This window comes from Amphimedon queenslandica, unplaced genomic scaffold, assembly GCF_000090795.2.
Source record: "Amphimedon queenslandica unplaced genomic scaffold, v1.1 AMPQUscaffold_13320, whole genome shotgun sequence".
NCBI classification, from domain to species: domain Eukaryota; kingdom Metazoa; phylum Porifera; class Demospongiae; order Haplosclerida; family Niphatidae; genus Amphimedon; species Amphimedon queenslandica.
Window position 1 is genome coordinate 34986 of NW_003546444.1, and position 18718 is coordinate 53703.

The window sequence follows — 18718 nt, forward strand, 5'->3', positions numbered from 1 at the left end:
GTTTTGTGTATAGTAAATAGTTTATGTAATAAAGAACAGCTTGAAAATTTAGTTGCATGACTAATACAATAGAACTATCAACTAGCTACATGCTTGCTATAGCCTTTTATTAGATATACATCATACATGTTCACAAAACAATTAACATTAATTTCTCTTAAAAGGCTGTGGACATTAGCTAAATAGTGTACCCAGTCCAAAATTAGTTATTGTAATGAGTTTAAATAACATAAAGACCATATGTGCATACATGCTTTAGCAGAGTGTATTATGTCAACAATAACCACCTGACCATGCAGTTGTTGCGAGGCAGCAGTAGCAAGCAACATGTGGTACAAGCAATTATCAAGTTGTTTTAAAGTTTTTCCAAACAATTAAACCCAATGCTACAAGATACTACATTCATGTACAGTACTGCATGTAGATCTACTTGCATGCATGCATGACAATTCTCATGCAGCTAGATATAACTATCAGCAGTGGAAATGCAGCGCACTATAATAATATCAGATACTTTAGTTTAAAAATAATTCTTAAATTAAAAAATCAGTAATTAGCATCACAAATTAATCTATAACTAAGCTACAATTCAAACTAAAGGATACAAAACTATTCAGTCACTACAAAAAGTCCCTGTATTGAAATCAGTCTTTATTCTTCAAAAGCATGATCAGTGAATTGAAATTCATCAGAATTATTCATGGGATCATTCCACTCCTGAGGCTCTTCCTCTTGCTTTGCTTGTTCCCATTTCTTCTTAGCAGCAAGGTATTGACGATAATAATAATCACTCGTTGAGGCAACTCGATTCTTAATTGTAGCTGTAGTGTGAAAGTAGTCATCATAACACGAAACAATAATCTCATTGTCTTCACTGCCCTGTGTCATACCACCATCATGTCCTTTAGCTTCGCACCATTTGCAAGCAGCATTGAAGCAATCAGAGCTTGCACTTTTGCTTGGATCGTCGCATTTGGAATTATGTAAAACCAAACTATTTACTGCAACTCGTTTTTGTTTCACTGCATCAAAGCAGGCAATTTTAGCATGAGTGGCTGAATCACTATATGCGAAACCAGAAGAGGAGCGACCATTCATATTCTGGCAGTATCTGTGGATTGCCAGCAAGCAATCCCCTGACTGAAGTTTTTCAAGATCATCACAACCACGAACTTCGCTATGAAGTGAGCTCATTTCAACTTCAACCTTAGACGTGGCCTTAATACAGGAGAAAGAGACCTCATTTGTATCCTCTTTTATTTCTCTCATGACTCCAGTGGTTGAGGTACTAAGCTTACCAACAAATGCATACTGAACGTTAGAGCAATAACGATCAAAAACATTTGTGCACTTTGTTAAACGACTCTCAGAGGCTTTACGGCAGTTCCTGTAGAGACGATACAAGGTTCCCTTGGGAGTTTCATAGCACTGTGTTTCATCAATAGCTGCATAGCAACTCACAATAGCCCCAGCTAAAAGGATGATAACGATTTTCTGCATCTACAGGGAAGATGTCGTGTGTTTGTATACAGAAGAAGAAATTTTACCTTTTCTCTAAAGTGTCTTCAGTATAGATATACAGTCTTAATTTCTCTATCTTTCCTTATCTTGCTGGAGTTTAACATGCTTCCTTTTATAAAAATGCAGTGGTCTAATTATTATAAAAGTATACAAGTCCCGTTAGTCTTAACTTTCAATACAAACGATGACAGATAGTGACAGATGTACAACTGCATGTTACCATTATACATACATTTCATTAAACTTTTGAAAGGTTTTGGGACTAAATACAAGCTAGGCCACTTAATTGCTAAATATGGAAGACAGACTTCATACTATATAGTCCACATATAGTACTGTTACACTAGACTGCTGGGCACGAATGCCAAGATTACTACTCCTACATGCCAAAATTATGTTAGAATGAGGCTTGAAAGGCCTCTGATTATAGCAGTTAGGCATTTTCTATCATGTAGGAGTCAGTCTTTCCATTAGCATTTTAAGTGAATATGCACCTGCGTGCATTCTCAATCATTACTGGTGACAATATTTATATTATCTACAATAGATCATCATTAGTTAAGCTATCCCACACACAACAGTAACTAACAAAGAATGTACACTATACATATATGGACAACTTGTCATTATGATGGTATGTATGCATGTATCTATAATTGATTAGTATGTGAATATTTATTTTCACTTATAGTTGTCAGCATAGAACTACCAAGGTGTAGATTGAATACTGCACCTTTTATGTGTAATTTCATACACATTCTGCATACAGTGAAGTAAGGATCTTCTTTCCTCCAATCTCTCTTCACTCTTATGCTTCAATTGTATTACTACAATACTGAGTTATTTTTGATTAACGCCTTATTTGCATGTTTATTACAACAAGGATTCTTAAACTTTCAATGTTTTTTTTAAAAAACTGTCTTATAAAAACAAAATGACAAAAGACACAATTAAGCAGCAAATACTACGAAAAAAGAAAACTGAGAATCTAAAAATCAAAAACTAATGAATGAATGAATGACAAAGCAAAAATGATAAAGAAGTTCTTTTGAAATCTTTATTCTTCCCTGATGTCACTCCTGAATTGATAGGGCCCCTCATTCTCCCCATACTCCTCCTCATTAGCCAGCTCGTACTGCCTTGCTTGCTCATACCTCCTCTTGGCTGCGAGATACTGACGATAGTAATAAGAACTTTGACTCAGGGCACTCTTGACTTGGACATATTTATGGAAGTTGTCTTTGTAGCATGCAACAATCATAGAAGAGCCTTCAATGCCCTGTGTAATGCCACCATCATGTCCTTTACCCTCACACCACTTGCAAGCAGCATTGAAACAATCAGAACTTGCAGCATCGCTCAAATCATTGCAGTTAGAGTTTAACGAAGACATATCGCTTGGAGAAACTGTTCCTTGCTCAACGGAATTAAAGCAAACAGTATGTGCACGACTAGCAGAAGTTAAATATATATATCCAGCACTTCTGCTTCCAAGCATTCTTTGGCAATACTCTCTTGTAGCTTTTAAGCATTCTTTTGACTGGATGTCATCAAAGCTGTTACATCCAGTAAGATCACTCAACTTAACTTCATTTTTAGACTGTGTAGTTATACAGGAGATAAATATTTCGTTTGTGTTGGCCTTCACACCTCTCATTATCCCAGAAGTGGCTGTAGGAAGTTTGCCAAAAAAAGCATACGTAACGTCAGAGCAATAGCGATCGACTACATTCATGCATCTTGTTGAACGACTGTCTGTGGCTTTGCGACAGTTCCTGTAAAGGCTATACAGGTTGCCACTTGGAGGTTCGTAACACTGGGATTCATCAATAGTAGCATTGGTGCCTATAAAGACTGCAGCCAAAAAGAAGAGAACTACTTTCTGCATCTATATGAAAGCAAGAGAGAGAGAGAGAAAGAGAAAGAGAGAGAGAGAGAGCAAAAATAAAACTTTGCCTGCAAGTAAGCTCATACCTTTGATAATTCTTTGACAAAGAACAAAAGGTTACAGCTAAAAGTCGATTAAGTTCTTTTCTTTTCCTCTTCAGCTGCTGTGTTTTGGCTCAGAGTTTGGCTTCCTTTTATAGCCAGAGGACCCTTGATCGCATTCCTATCATGCTTAGCTGAAATTCTAATTCTTGCAATGATTCTTAATAACAGAATATTCAATTAAAGCCACATCCTACATCAAGCTGCACATTGATACTATGCAATGCAATGCTCACCCACACATGTACAAATACATGCACTATAGGCTGCACATGCAGAACACATGCAACATGAGTAGGCAGCTCAGTATGTTGCATTATAAAATAATGGAGTAACATTTCATAGTAATCTTGATCTACTCAAGTATATTATAATTAAGTTATATTATACAATAAAAACTACATAGGTTCACATCTATATTAAGATTTCTGACCTTCTGGCTGTGTATCAATTGATTCCATGGAGATTTTAGTGGTACAGATAAGCAAAAGGTCATATATGACCTTTTGCTTGTGCGTAGCATTAAAACTTCCATGGAACCAACTTATACACAGCCAGAAAGTCAGAAACCTTAATATGCTTCTTGATAAAGTCATGTACTTATAACTGCATACCCTCCGAACCTCATCTCAATTTAAAACATGTTCAGTCCTGGGGGCTACATAATGCATTGAAGAAATACTAAGCCTTTACGAAGTATAGGAGATCCTTCTAATTAAAGCCTGTGTGATGCGTATACGAATGATGATAGGAAATAGAAGCCTTGGCTTGTTTATGTAGTAGAGAGTGTTGCTCCAAAAGCAAAAGTTAAACTCACAAAATTACCAAAACGCAACAGGTATGGATGGATGCAGTCTTCTAACAGAGTAAAATTTGTATAAGTGGTTTATTTTGAGGGAATTATACTTCGCAAAATCTATTAAATTTGAATTCGCGGGTTTTAATTTTGCAAATTCTACGACATGTACTGTTAATAAATAGATTTTTGCAAATTTTATTTTCCGCAAATCAGGAATCAATCAGCGAAATCTGCAAAATTTGAAACCCTAAAAATCCACTTACACGGTATAAAGTGTGACAGTACTGGACCTGAGAAAATCCGCTATCTATAGTATATGAACATGTGTCTATGGGCAGCTGATTGATTACAGGTTATGAGGACATGATTACAAGGTTGTAGCCATCATCTGTCATTTCTCCCACACACGAAATACATCATGCATTATAACATGGATGTACATGTACATGTAAAAACAGACATCTGGGAAATGAGTGTGGGAAGTGAGTGACATAGTTTTTCGTGTGTAAGCAATTTTCGTTAAATGTTACGCTAACAACAAACGGATTGTAGCCATAATCCAATTAAGATATTTAATAGTAAAATTTACATAAATAACCTGATGGTGCATATTTCACGGGTAATGATTTAAGAAAGGAAATGCCAAAGGACTAGAGTTTCAATGCGTAGGTGTACATGTAATTACAGACATAAAATTAGAAGTATTAGAGATTCAACGAAGTTCTTTTTTGCTTGAGGCCAGCATAACTTATACGTGACTGCTATGGCAGCAAGGAATGGTGTCGGAATGTCTGAGATTATTAGTTTAAATTAGTGTCAATTAAATTTTGAGATTCCATAAATGTCTGAAGGTACACAAACTGAATATAAATATGCACATATATATATATATACGCCTATGTACATGTACATGTATGTATTATAAATGAGGGTGTGCTGTATTAATTACATTGCAATTACACGTAGCTAATTGTGATGACAAAATCAGCGAGGCATGTACATGTACATGTAAAAGGAATAATGAGTTTAGAGAGAAGCAGGTGGTACTAATGATATCACTTATACTAACAAAGACATAAGGCTAGGTTTACCCAATTACAAAGCATGATTTCCTCTTTCCTCTGTCCTTCCTACTAAGACCAAAACTGACCAACAGTAAACTGTATCTATGATCTCACATACATTGTAATTATACACTTACAAAATACCCTAACAATACTGCAGTATATGCATCAAATACACATACATGTATATCATAATTATTGTTATTTTTCCCCAGACATAGTGGGAGGGTATTATATGTCTTCATAATTTTGTTATAAAGGTCATTGAACCTTCCTGGCACTACTAATACAATGTAATGAAGTATACTCATTCATATGAGCATTGTGAGTAAATATGTCGTACCACGGAATGAAATATTAGTATAATAACAATAACAATGATAAGTTAATTACTACCTGCTCGGAAATCAACGTCATAGGTAAAGAGGGAGAAAGGGTATCATATACAAAATGAACAAAAACTAGTAAAAGTTGCCTCTGTAACTTTGTGTGGCTATAACTCCATCAGCTACAAGTACATTTAAGGATGTGCGGATTACATGTGTAATTAAAGCAACAAGAATTCTAAGAAATGCATATTAAATCATACTTTATGACTAGTTTGCTATACAAAGCAGAGCAACTACAGTAGTAATGTTGCTACTACAGGACATGCATTGACTGCCAATGTAGTATACTACTCTACACAAACTTACTACAGGGCAAATAGCTAGCCAATGTACCTGCGTTTTTAGAGGCTATGTCAGTGAATGTAAATATGGCATACTGCCACATTAAAAATAATTATAGTACATTTATATCTTCTTGTTCCAATAATGAAAACTAACTGTGGTTGTACATTAACAGTTGTAGTAAAATAAAGGAAGAGAAAGAGGAGGAGGAAAGCTAAAGAAAGAAACTTGTCTCTAAACAATATCATAACCATGGCTCCTTAAGCAGGATTGGCAGACTAATCTCAAGTTTTTGACTCCACCAACTTGACAGACACTTAAATCATTCTTTCTCTTGCAGTGATGACATTTCATACACTTAGCATGGAAGAAAACAGTCTCACTAGCTGCAACAACCTACAAATAAACGAAAAAATGATAAATAAATTTCAAATAAAACCCAGTTAGACAAGCTTTGCGTGATATCACTAAACCACTGAAAAATGCAGCTATACATAAACATTAATGTAAGAAGCACTAATTCCATTGCCTGTGAATTTGAGATCATAAAGGTTACAATAATACACTGGGTCTGTCATTGTGTTGACACTGGAGTAGAATTTGTTCAACTCTAGCATAAGGATGCGTCAAAAGGTTAAATTGCCCATGCTTTTTATTAAAACTTAATGGCATGCAGGCCCAACATAGTAAATTTGACTATACTGCACATACATGTACATGTACATGAAGCACACTATCAATTTGCTCCTGACAAAATTCTGAAGTATTACCTATACACTATTATATGCAATGAATACGCATACAAATGCACGTAATACTTGAATGGGTACAAATATTTCAGGGCTTCATTTAATGGATAATAATATTACACTATTTGCAGATACACACTCACACACACACGCACGCACACACACACACACACGTGCGCACACACACACACATACACACACACACACACTCACACACGCACACACACACACGCACACACACACACACACTCACACACACTCACACACGCACACACACGCACACACACACACCTGTTGAGGATCAGACAGCTGACTCTCAGTTAATGGTTTATCACAGGCTGAACAAAACCTTTGGACTCTACTAACTGCATGGTATTAGAGAGAAAAAAAGGAAGAGAAAAGGAGCAAGGGGGAGAGAGGGAGAGAGAGATTTAAAGCAAGAGGAGAGAGTTAAAAGGAGAGAAAGAGAAAAGAAAGTTACTTTCATAATCAAATACAGAATATCCTTAAAGTACTAGACATTATAATCAAATCATGCATTGTTATACATGTACATATGAACAACTAAAATACACAATTACCCACAATCAATGGCATCCTATACAAGTGCTTTGTAATGGAGTGTGCTGAGCATTCACTGGACAATTAGAGTTAGGATGATTAGAGTCAGAATTAGGCTTCGTGCATTAAGAAATGCAAATAGAGGCCCTTCAAGTCATGCTCATTTATGATAGGCATTCATTAACCTTAGGATGAGGTTGTAAAACTAGTTAAACTACTCTAAAGTTGTAGATTAATGCAATAAGAAAAACTGAGGGTTATAGTAGATGCAACATGTACAAACCAAAGTTACAAACCACTGTGTAATTATCATAAGGAAACGTAGTAGAACAAGGCTTCAGTGTGGTATATTACTGCCCACTGCTGTAGGATAAGGAACCTTTCAAGTTCAACTTCCACTATATAATAGTAAGAGGCAACATACAACTATGTAAAGCTTGAAAATAGGACACTGTTATTTATTATCATCATTATTACTATTATTATTATCATTGTTTCTGACGTGTGCTTATACATGTACATGTACGTGTATCATGTGTACTCTGAATGTCATGTTATAATGTTATTATTGCTATCATTATTATTATTATTATTATCATTATTATTATTATTATTATTGTATAATTTCATTGCTCAGTTTAAATAAATCATACATTGTGCTTTGGGACAATTCTAGAGTATAGACAGTGTTTACTAACACAATATCATTGAAAATTGAAATTAAAGGTACTAGTCCACACAATATGACCATGCAATGTACACTAGTCTAACCATACACTATTGGTTCATATACTGTAGCGCAGCTTTTTTTGAGGGCTGTAAATTGCGTAGATTTTGTAATTTTTTTTAAGATTCGCAAAAATTACTTCCACAAAAATCAAATAAATACGGTACAAGATGGCAGATGGCATAAATTTGTAATAATTAAATTCGCAAAATAAAAATCAGCGAAATCTATAGTCCTTGAAAAAAGGTAACGGTAGTTACCAGTTGTTTAATTCCTTTTCTTATTAAACACTAAATAAACTTTTTTGTCCCTTACTCTCGCCATGTTTTGCTACAGCTGGTCCACTAGTGGGTGGAGGATGGTCAGGTTTGCTCTGAATAAGCTTCTGATGTTGAGTACCAGGTAACAGTGTCAATATATCCATTATCACATCTGCTGCTTCTTTACCATCAACACACTACATGTGAGAATAAATACAATAATATTAATCTATTATTAGCAATTGATTTCTTTCTTTAAGTTTGCAGGATGCAACAAAAATTAAGTGCCACATAAAATGAGTATTTTCTTATGCTATGAAAGTATAAATGATAGCGTAAAATCAAATCATGCAATATACAAAGTTTCAAGTGATTCCATTTGAAATTATCCTAAATTTTGATACATATAGATGTCCTTATGCTGTGTAGCAAGTTTGAGGTGATTCCGACTATAATTTTTCAAGTTACAGCCATTTTTAAAAAACGGTAAAATTCTGAAAAAATCCCTGTACTATAGCCCATGATTTTTTCCAAAAAATGGCTCCGAAATAACCCCAACTTTTTATTACATTTTCTGATACATATCAATGTCCTTATGCTGTGTAGAAAGTTTGAGCTGATTCCGACTTCAATTTTTCAAGTTACGACCATTTTAAGAAAATGCCAAAAATCTAAAAATTACCCAAGGCTATAGCCCATGTTTTTTTCCAAAAAATGGCTCCAAAATTACCCCAAATTTTTATTACATTTTCTGATACATATTGATGTCCTTGTGCTGTGTAAAAAGTTTGAGCTGATTCTGACTTCAATTTTTCAAGTTACAACCATTTTAAGAAAACGCCAAAATTTTTGAAAATACCCAAGGCTATAGTCCATGGTTTTTTCTAAAAAATGGCTCTGAAATGACCCCCAACTTTTATTACATTTTGCAATACATATTGATGCTCTTATGCTATGTAGAAAGTTTGAGCTGATTCTGACTTCAAATTTTCAAGTTACGGCCATTTTAAGAAAACGCCAAAAATCTAAAAATTACCCAAGGCTATAGCCCATGGTTCTTTTGATAAAATGGTTCCAAAATCACCCCCCATTTTTATTACATTTTCTAATACATATTGATGTCCTTATGCTATGTAGAAAGTTTGAGCTCATTCCAACTATAAATTTTCAAGTCATGGCCATTTCAAATTTTATTATCTGATACATGCATAGTATACTATTATTATTATTATTATTATTATTATTATTATTATTATTATTATTATTATTATTATTATTATTATTATTATTATTATTATTATTATTATTATTATTATTATTATTATTATTATTATTATTATTATTATTATTATTATTATTATTATTATTATTATTATTACTTCCTTTCTTAGTTCCTCCACTGGTATTTGATGCAAGAGGTAAGTGAAGGCTCTAATAGCATCGATCCGATCTTCTTCACTCCCTGAGCCACTCGCATTAAGCAATGACTCCTTCATCTTATTTATCATCCTATCAACAATGTCTTCTTTGTTTGCTTCATATGATTCCTATAGACATGAGTTCAATTACATTATTAATTTATTATAAGATACCGTATAGCTCCAAATTTTCGTCAGTCAAAAATTTCGTCAAAATCTTAATTTCTTGTTAAAATTAATTTTCGTCAATAAAAATTTTCGTCATTTTTGTTATTAATCCGCATGCTACCCACGTGGCACAAAAATTTCGTCGGTTAAAAATTTCGTCAAGCACAAGTACCTGATGAATTTGACGAAAATTTTGACCGACGAAAATTTGGAGCTATACGGTACATGTATTAGCACATTACTATTACCATGACATTGATTAGAACTGTTTTATGAACTGTTAGAGTCTTTGTAGGAATTTTAAACACTTTGAAAAATCAAAATTTTTCTTAGAATAAGAAATTAAAAAAAAGCTTTTATCTTTGGTCAAATCTTTTAAAAAACTTTTAAATCTAATCTTAGTTTAGCATTTGCTACTGAGCAGAGTATCAGGTGTTGGACCTCAAATCAATAGATTCATTTCTCCAAAATTACCCACTATTATTTAACACACCCTCCTTCTCCCTACTTCCCTCTCTCTCTCTCTCTCTCCCTCTCCTTCTCTCTACCTTCATTATTTCTGCACACATCTCCCATATTTCAAATTTCTCCATGTCTTCCTTTAGTCCTTTGGGTAAGTTCCGGAAGGCATGCTTAAAGAACCCTGAGTATTCAAGAGTGACGTCTTGATGTGTTATGTCACCAGGAGTTGTGTCACCATACATCTTACGTGCATCTTTAGAAGTACTTGTCTCACTAAAAATGGAGAGAGAGAGAGAGAGAAAGAGAGAGAGAGAGAGAGAGAGAGAGAGAAAGGGGGAGGAGGCCAAGGGGAGGAGCAAAAAGAGATGATTTAAGAATTAGGTCAAGAAAGTTACGACACGTCATCACATCAATAGTACTGCATTATGCACAAACTCACATTCCCTCTGTTAAAATCTTCTGCTGTAGAGAGGAGACCTCCCTGAAAAAAGTAGAGTTAATAAAAGGTGAAGTGTTTAAATTTCAAATTAGTGTGTTGGTATGTGATTCTGACGAGTAGAACTCGCCTCCCTACCTCTCCAGCTCCTCTACTTCTCTCATTAAATCCTCCCTACAATAGCAACAATATCAATAATGAATTGTTTTATTTTAAATTTACTTTGAGCTCATTCTTTTCTTTCCTCTTAACAAAAGGGCGTGGCTCAAGCAACAAATTAATTGCAAGTGGGCGTAGAGGGCCACGTGCTGTCACGTGTGCTGTGTATGAATGAATGCCTTAAGTACTGATATAATCCACATTGGGTAGATATTTATGGCTCTAAGAAAGTGTTTGTTGTTACTCTTGGGAATACATTCTTAGTATCAGAATGAACATTAAACATTGATGCAAGCAATACTCTACTAGTCATGTCTGTCTAATCTACTTTAGCACATTACCAGCAAGAGTTACCAGCTATAGGTTGAGTCCAGACTTGCATTAACACATTATTGTCATTATGAATGAAGGATGGGATATTAAGCTAGGTTTACATTCGACGAAACGGTGAAAAGTGCGTGGGCGATTTGACCTTTTGACGCAAAAACGCTTTGAAGTTGACGCAAAATTGGTCAAATTTCAATTTTGCGTTCATTTGCATTGCGTTTTGTGTCGAGTGTAAACCTAGCTTTAGTCATGTCTGTGCTTTAATCCATGCAAGTAAGACAATGTACATTTTTATACTGAATTATTAATAAAACTAATTAGTTACAAGTAACAGAACAGAACAAAACAAGAATAAATGGACAGTATATAGTTGTTCAATAATGGGATTTTATCCCACTCGTGCTTTGCTCATCCTTGTGTCTTAATGTTTCGGACCTTGACATGTTTGCGAAAATAGTCATTGTAACACGAAACAATGATATCAGTGTCATTACTGCCCTGTGTAATGCCACCATCATATCCTTCATCCTCGCACCAAAGGCAAGCAGCATTGAAGCAATCAGAGCTTGCACTCTTGTTTGAATTATCACAATTAGAATTATACGAAGCCAAAATATTTGTTGAAATTTGACTCTGATTTGCTGAATCATAACAAGCAATATTAGCATGACTGACTGAAGTGCTATATGCAAAACCAGAAGAGGAACGACCTTTTACTAGTTGACAGTATCTGCTGATTGCCAGCAAGCAATCCCCTGATTGAATTTTAGAAAGATGATTGCACGTAGGGACGTGATTCAGAAGAGAGCTTATTTCGACTTGACCTTTGTATGCTGTCTTGAAACATGAGAGAAAGATTTCATTTGTAGTGGTGTTCACGGCCCTCATTACTCCTCCTGTAGTGTGACGCATTTTACCAACAAAAGCAAACTCTACATCAGAGCAGTACCGATCAACAACATTCATGCACCTGGTCTGACGACTGTCAGAAGCCTTGCGACAGTTTTTGTAGAGATAGTACAGGGTCCCCTTTGGGGCATTGTAGCATTGGCTTGTATCAATCTCTGCATAGCAGCCTATAGTAACTGCTGTTAGAAGAAGGAGGACAAATTTCTGCATCTAAAAGGAAAGGATATTTATTCAAAGTTTGCACATATGATATTATAAAGCTATTGTATACCTTTGTGGTACTGTAACTTTGCTTCACTGAACTAAGAAGTTTTATTTTGTCTACACTGGATTAAAGTTTAGTGTCTTTTATAGCCAGTGTCTCTGAAAGTGCAGAGGTTGCAATCTTGACCCCTACTCTTCTCATATTTTCAATAATTTGCATAATTTACACAATGACATAATTGCATTGTTGCTTCCTCACACTTCTCCCAGTTCCAAATATTTTGACACATGCACAATCATAATTTAATCTTCTGAGAATGATGACGAACAAAAGTCTGTAAGTCTGGCGTAACGTTATATGACATCAACCTGATATGTGAAAAGAAATACAATACCTGGTTATTCTTCATCAAGCCATGCATACATTATGATGCATGCTGCCACTATAAACAATATAAACTATGATGATTTCACTGTATGAATATGAGCGATGTAGATAGATGAAGCATTTAATAAGAAACATGTAATACAGTACACCATGTAATAGATCAGTGGCCAATACATCCCCGCACCAATCTACGTGTCTAGACTTCTTACTTCATGATGCCTATGGCACCGATCGTATGGCACAGAATTTTGACAACATTGCTCGAGAAGTAACTTGACTTGGATACTGGCCCACGTGCTACCACGTGGGTATCTATAGCCACACCCCAACGCAATGTCCTACATTCCTCCACTAACTAGGCATAAGAAGAGATCAGTTTCTGTGAGAGGAACGACTCCACCTTCTCAAAAACTCTCAGGAACATTGATTGACAACGAGATTCACATCACAGATCCAGTTTCAATCGAATATCTTAGCAGCAATGGTTGCTTTGGGAACAATACTTATCTTGATATTGGAGTGGATCCTTCTGTTGTGACATTCTCTGCTCCAAAAAGAATCTGCTCAGAGCAAGATGATATGAGCCATACACACGATAGTGCTCGTTTTGATGATACACAAAAAACACCGTCGCTCAAATTATCACTGGTGGAGGTACTCTATTTAATGCACACCTTCCTGATTGAAGTCACATCATTAGAGTGTGAAAAGGTATCATTTGAAGAACTCTGGAAGAACTCCGAGGCTACTCATAACACTGGGTTTCTTGCACGTTACATAGCTTATTACCATTTAAGGAAAAGTGGGTGGGTACCAAGATGTGGGCTCAAATTTGGCGCCCATTTTTTGCTTTACAAAAAAAGTCCAGCCCATTCGCATTCTACTTATGCTGTTCTTGTCATGGAAGTACCAAAATGTGGTAAAGGCGGTAAAGATGGATTGTCGTGGCAGGAGGTGATGTCTGTTGTTAGAGTGAATGAGAGTGCTGGAAAGGAAGTCATATTGTGCTATGTAACATTAGGTGCTGGAGTGATGGAGAGAAGAGAGATTGAACAGGAGAAGAGAAAAGAGAAGGGGGAGTTTGAGAGAGAGACAGAGGAAGGGAGAGGGAACAAGGGAGAGGTTGGAGGGGAAGAAAAATCAGGAGAAGAAGAGAAAAGTTGTGAAGAGACAAAGACAGGATCAATACTCAGAGAGATGAGCTTAAACTCATTAACAGCACTAACTGACGCATCAACTGTTGAATTTATTCCAGTTAAGAGAACTGTTCCCCATAAAATACAGAGACAACAGTTATGACAGCCTATATCAACAATCAAGCTGAATTGTTTAAACAATAATTACGTATTTTTTGTTATTCAATTGTAGGACCATTTCCCATGGAATTTAAATTATTTAAAAATTGCAAAGATTTCACCTTGTATGTATGAACTACTACTTTTTGTATGAAAGACATGTCACAACTATTTTTCTGACTTTACCATAAATGGATTGTATGTCCATTCATGCTATTCTGACACCACAACTCTTAAAAATATTAAATAGAACATTATAATTTTTTTACAAATAGAGAAAGAGGGGTGATTCAATAATAATAATAATAATAATAATTGATCTTTCATTAGTTATTATTATTGTTAAAAATAATACTAATAATAATAATAATAATCAATTTATTCTAATTATAGGAAACACTCTATGAATTGAGAAATCCCAAGAAGGTGGAGCCTTAGAATCCCTCTTATGTCCTGTCGCTGCCAAATTCATAACCACCAAATTAGTTTTAATAACCTTTAGAAGACTCACAGCCTCTTCGTCTGCTCCGAGATTTAAAGACTCCAGTGCTACTTTAGCAGTAGTGAACTGGCGGGCAGCGACTTCGTACAGATTCAGTTTCGTCCCTTTGTGTTGATCGATTCCAACAAGATCACAGTAATTGGTGTATGTCAGTGGCTGTGGGGTAAGGACGTTGGTGAATGGGAGAAAACGATTTGTAAATATCAGCTCTTCGCTCCCGAATTCAAAGTCCGGGCGCTTGATCTTGCCATCGAGAACAAGAGCCTCATATCCTCTCATGATCCCAATGCAAAGGAGTCTCTTAACCTGGAGGAAATTGACTTCAACTTCTCTCTCTCTCGGTATCTCTTTTTTCTTCCCCTTCACTTTCTTCTTGTTTTTCGATGAAGCCTGAGGCTCTTGGGAAAGAAGTTTAGCTCCCGTTTTAAGAGTCATTTGCTTCCAACCGTAAGAATATTCGAGATACCAGAACACGTAATGATACTCGTAAACATTATACAAGTTATACTCGAAGCCGAGAATGACATAGTCGACAAAAAGATGTGCAACGTAGTAGACCAGCCAAGTACAGTAGCAGGAGAGATGCTGTCTCTGTGGGTCCAGCTGCTGAGTAAGGGAATGAAGCTGCTGATCAACACTCTCAGACTCGTGCTGTATCTCGCAGACTCCGCCCAAATATTTCGATATCATTGATCTCTGGCAGGCTCTGTGGGAGCAATAGATACGAAGGAGTTCGGAATATGGAATGTATAGGTTGCCAAGGAAACGTTCAACGAGGTCGTTAACTAGGGGCGTGGTCGAGAGAGGGGAGCGAGGGTTGAGGGAGGGTGGGTTGAACAAGACTTTCACCTCGTCTTTGACCATCGACTGGAGTGACTTTGATCCAAAAAGACTCGTTCGATCATTGCCTAAACACAAGCTCGCCACTGCTGATCTAACCAGGACGTTTGGGCTGGAGCTAGCAGTAGAGAGGGAAATGAGGGAAGAAAATAAATCGATCAAGCTACTCTGACGACCTATTTTATAAAGACTCGAAAAATCTGATAAAATCTGAGATATCATTGTGATAGATTCCACACGTGTCATTATCCCATACTCCCTGTAACTAGGAGGTAGTAGGTGCTGGTTGATGAGTGGATGAAACCCAAGCTGTAGCGGGTCCCTTGGGTCTAAGGTTTCTCCTAAATCAAGCGTCGAGGAAATAGCATTTAAAAAACTTCGACAATGCCCCAACTCTCCCTCACTGGAATTAATACCTTCTCTAGTGCGTCTTTTTAAAGAGGACACGATGAGAAAAAGAGAGCGAGTAAATTTAACTCGTTGGAGAAGAGCCTCTACGTATGGCTTGTCCCAGTCTTTATTAAGCTTAGAGTTAATTGATGGAGGACCCTCGATAAGTGCTGGAGAATTCTCTCTGTCTTTAATAGCTGTTGATGTTATCGAGTTCTTTGAGATACTCACGAGTCTCTCCCTTGAAGCCTTGAGGGTTGATAGTACTGTTTCGTCACTCACTTTATTTAGCATGTTCAGCCCAATGCATATAACCTATTGTAAAAAAGTAGTACATACATGTACATTAGAGCATTTTATCAATTGTACTTTATAGGTGATACATCTAACTTTGGGATTTGGTGTGGGTCAATTTCAGCAAATTTGGCATTTTGATGGCTCTTTGCAAATAAATATAAAACCCACCATTTTAAACCATTATGCATTTTATAACTTTTACACATGTACATGTATGTACTTAAATGTACTACTTATGTTGAATGGCTATCAAAACGCCAAATTCGCCAAATTTAATCCCCTCCAAAATTTCCCGCTATACAGTATTTTTCAACTCAATACTTTTAAGTATCCATTACTTGTTGATCCTCTTCAGCATAAACTCCTCCTTTTGCTAGCAGTTCTCTTGTATACTCCACCATCCTCACCATGGCAACCGAGAATGCTCTTAGAAACAGATTATCCACCTGATCAGTGTCCAGTAGATAAAGACACGTGAATACGGTTTGAGCCAGAGTGTGTCCCTTCAACCAGGTGGCATAACATGCAAGCATTTCGTCGAAAATCCCAATCAATTCCCTCGGCGAATGACCTTTCACCTTCACACGACCTTTCGCGAAAGCTTCTTGGAAAGAACGGGGGTAGCCAGGAAACGAATCCCACTGGACGATGGCATCCATTTTCGGATCGGTGAGTTCTATGGCTGACATTGCGTCGTAGAGACTAAAGGAAGGTTCGTGGATTAGTTCGCCTGGTGAGAGAACTGAGGCAGAGTTTTGAAAGATTTCCGTGATGGTCAGCCATTTTGTTGGTTTTCTCTCCTCCTCTTTCTTACGCCTTGACTCGAGAGAGTTCTAAAAGAGATAAATAAAAATACAAGATAAGGTACACAAATATCATATTTCTTACTTCACTCTCTGTTTCATCACCCAAAGCTAAGTCACCCATTCCTGAGGCGATGATGGCTTCGTTTAAAGCTTTCTGAACGAGCAGTGCCCCTTCTTCTTCTATCCTTCTTTCTTCTTTACTATAGACACTGATACGAGTCTCCTCTCCGCCGTTGTCTCCCACACTCTCTGGTTCTTCTTCCTCTGCCTTGGACGCCATGTTGAACACGTGTAAGGAGGAGTGCGCATTAATTAGAACATCAAGAAATCAAGATGAATCAACCACAGGCTCAACAGCAAATGCTTTCAGATCTTGAAGTAGACATGATGACTGATTTATATAACAGGTATAAAGGAGAGAGAGAGTATAATTATTCTAATTTTAAGTAAATGTAGTTAATATTATTAACCATTTATATTTTTTAATGAATTTCTAAATTATTTCTGTGTTTCTGTCCTGATTATTATTTTTAGGCTCTCAACCGCCTGTCATAAGAAGTGTATACCTCCAAAGTATCACGAAGGGGATCTAAATAAAGGAGAGGCGATATGTCTTGACCGCTGTGTAGCAAAGTTTCTAGAGGTCCACGACAGAATAGGAAAGAAACTAACTTCGATGTACATGCAAGACGAACAGATGATGAAACAAATGCAGCAGCAACAAAGATAATAATTATTATATATAAAAATAATTATGACTGATAATGTATTTGATAACAATATATAATAAAAATAATGTATAATAATACTTGTTTAATACCTTAATATGTGAATTCTATTGTATTATCATAATAATAATTACTTTTTCATTCATTAAAATTACTTTTGAATCCATCTCCCAGCAGCTGCATACTAATATTGTATATGTGTACATGTATTTCTGAGCGTGCAAATTTAGTGAGTTGCCTATCAAAAAGGATTAAGTACTGTAAATCTTTTAAAAATTTGGCAAATTAAATTCACCTTTAATTTGACGAAGTTAGAGTGTTGAATATTTAGAAGATTTATGGTATCTACAATGTAGCTGCTATTAAAAATTTTTGACTGTAGAGTTCCCTACGGCACAATTTTAGTTAACTTGATTTGAGTCTGGTCAGTAAAATTTTATTTGCAAAAATAATAATAATAATAATAATAATAATAATAATAATAATAAATTAATAATAATTTCATGTACACATAGCACACATAGTCAACTGGTATTTATGCTAATTAAAGAGATTTTGACTGAAAGAAAAAAGAGAGAGAGAGAGAGGAAGAGAAAGGGGTATTATTGGAAGATCGAAAAAGGACATTTATCTGTTAAAAAAAAAGATGTCATTTTATTTTGTTAAACAGTGATTTCTGTCATAAGTGCATCAGCATATTGTATCTCGTTCTGGGAGGGAGGGGCAGGTGAGTTTATCATATTGGCCTGTGATGGGTCTCTCGCTGAGGCTCCGTTCGGTGGCCATACGTTTCCTAGGGTAGCAGTATTGGCCATATTGTTCATCTGAAATAGAGAGAGAGAGGGAGGGAGGGAGAGAATAGAAGGGAAAAGGAGAAATGGATTGAGAAATACAGCCCAGAGTGTGTTATGAAGACAGATCACCACTATAGCAGTCCCTAATACAAGCCCAATACACCATGATACATAACAAAACCGATGATATAAGTCAGGGCTTAACTATAAATGGAGATAAAGAGGAAATGGCAGATTAGCTTTACTACACACAC

The 18718-nt window shown here is 36.0% G+C and overlaps 7 protein-coding genes across 7 annotated transcripts; 2 read left to right on the forward strand and 5 right to left on the reverse strand.

Moving 5' to 3' along the window:
- Positions 1 to 550: 550 nt before the first annotated feature.
- Positions 551 to 1605, reverse strand: LOC109583185 (uncharacterized). The gene is made up of 2 exons (XM_019998421.1): positions 1548 to 1605; positions 551 to 1500 (listed from the first exon to the last, which is right to left on the reverse strand). Exon 2 carries the CDS (start codon positions 1498 to 1500, stop codon positions 652 to 654), a length of 849 nt encoding a protein of 282 aa, XP_019853980.1. The 5' UTR covers positions 1548 to 1605; the 3' UTR covers positions 551 to 651.
- Positions 1606 to 2423: 818 nt separating this feature from the next.
- Positions 2424 to 3594, reverse strand: LOC100632882 (uncharacterized). Its single transcript, XM_003387738.2, has 2 exons — positions 3496 to 3594; positions 2424 to 3409 (listed from the first exon to the last, which is right to left on the reverse strand). Exon 2 carries the CDS (start codon positions 3407 to 3409, stop codon positions 2579 to 2581), a length of 831 nt encoding a protein of 276 aa, XP_003387786.1. The 5' UTR covers positions 3496 to 3594; the 3' UTR covers positions 2424 to 2578.
- A 2525-nt stretch (positions 3595 to 6119) lies between these two features.
- On the reverse strand, positions 6120 to 11115 carry LOC105313333 (uncharacterized). Its single transcript, XM_011406661.2, has 8 exons — positions 11048 to 11115; positions 10964 to 10999; positions 10829 to 10870; positions 10476 to 10662; positions 9721 to 9888; positions 8397 to 8538; positions 7085 to 7158; positions 6120 to 6440 (listed from the first exon to the last, which is right to left on the reverse strand). Exons 1-8 carry the CDS (start codon positions 11056 to 11058, stop codon positions 6279 to 6281), a joined length of 822 nt encoding a protein of 273 aa, XP_011404963.2. The 5' UTR covers positions 11059 to 11115; the 3' UTR covers positions 6120 to 6278.
- A 497-nt stretch (positions 11116 to 11612) lies between these two features.
- On the reverse strand, positions 11613 to 12571 carry LOC109583184 (uncharacterized). Its single transcript, XM_019998419.1, has 2 exons — positions 12492 to 12571; positions 11613 to 12430 (listed from the first exon to the last, which is right to left on the reverse strand). Exon 2 carries the CDS (start codon positions 12428 to 12430, stop codon positions 11720 to 11722), a length of 711 nt encoding a protein of 236 aa, XP_019853978.1. The 5' UTR covers positions 12492 to 12571; the 3' UTR covers positions 11613 to 11719.
- Positions 12572 to 13132: 561 nt separating this feature from the next.
- Positions 13133 to 14347, forward strand: LOC105313337 (uncharacterized). Its single transcript, XM_011406666.2, has one exon. It carries the CDS (start codon positions 13146 to 13148, stop codon positions 14109 to 14111), a length of 966 nt encoding a protein of 321 aa, XP_011404968.1. The 5' UTR covers positions 13133 to 13145; the 3' UTR covers positions 14112 to 14347.
- Positions 14348 to 14432: 85 nt separating this feature from the next.
- Positions 14433 to 17246, reverse strand: LOC100633518 (N-alpha-acetyltransferase 35, NatC auxiliary subunit-like). Its single transcript, XM_019998433.1, has 3 exons — positions 17025 to 17246; positions 16475 to 16969; positions 14433 to 16154 (listed from the first exon to the last, which is right to left on the reverse strand). The coding sequence occupies exons 1-3, from the start codon at positions 17220 to 17222 to the stop codon at positions 14481 to 14483; spliced, it is 2367 nt and encodes a 788-aa protein (XP_019853992.1). The 5' UTR covers positions 17223 to 17246; the 3' UTR covers positions 14433 to 14480.
- Positions 17247 to 17255: 9 nt separating this feature from the next.
- LOC100633009 (mitochondrial import inner membrane translocase subunit Tim10-B-like) lies at positions 17256 to 17808 on the forward strand. Its single transcript, XM_003387739.3, has 2 exons — positions 17256 to 17349; positions 17477 to 17808. Exons 1-2 carry the CDS (start codon positions 17276 to 17278, stop codon positions 17670 to 17672), a joined length of 270 nt encoding a protein of 89 aa, XP_003387787.1. The 5' UTR covers positions 17256 to 17275; the 3' UTR covers positions 17673 to 17808.
- Positions 17809 to 18718: the final 910 nt, after the last annotated feature.

Bases quoted from the DNA above. Each gene is read 5' to 3' on its own strand.
- LOC109583185 (XM_019998421.1), bottom strand. From the start codon at position 1,500: ATGCAGAAAATCGTTATCATCCTTTTAGCTGGGGCTATTGTGAGTTGC.
- LOC100632882 (XM_003387738.2), bottom strand. From the start codon at position 3,409: ATGCAGAAAGTAGTTCTCTTCTTTTTGGCTGCAGTCTTTATAGGCACC.
- LOC105313333 (XM_011406661.2), bottom strand. The intron at 10,663-10,828 runs GTGAGTTTGTGC...CTCCATTTTTAG, and splicing joins AAGATTTTAACAGAGGGAAT to TGAGACAAGTACTTCTAAAG. The intron at 6,441-7,084 runs GTGTGTGTGTGT...GTTTATTTGTAG, and splicing joins AGCTGTCTGATCCTCAACAG to GTTGTTGCAGCTAGTGAGAC.
- LOC109583184 (XM_019998419.1), bottom strand. From the start codon at position 12,430: ATGCAGAAATTTGTCCTCCTTCTTCTAACAGCAGTTACTATAGGCTGC.
- LOC105313337 (XM_011406666.2), top strand. From the start codon at position 13,146: ATGTCCTACATTCCTCCACTAACTAGGCATAAGAAGAGATCAGTTTCT.
- LOC100633518 (XM_019998433.1), bottom strand. From the start codon at position 17,222: ATGGCGTCCAAGGCAGAGGAAGAAGAACCAGAGAGTGTGGGAGACAAC. The intron at 16,970-17,024 runs GTAAGAAATATG...TATCTCTTTTAG, and splicing joins GTGATGAAACAGAGAGTGAA to AACTCTCTCGAGTCAAGGCG. The intron at 16,155-16,474 runs GTAATGGATACT...TTTTTACAATAG, and splicing joins ATGCTGAAGAGGATCAACAA to GTTATATGCATTGGGCTGAA.
- LOC100633009 (XM_003387739.3), top strand. From the start codon at position 17,276: ATGAATCAACCACAGGCTCAACAGCAAATGCTTTCAGATCTTGAAGTA. The intron at 17,350-17,476 runs GTATAAAGGAGA...TATTATTTTTAG, and splicing joins ATGACTGATTTATATAACAG to GCTCTCAACCGCCTGTCATA.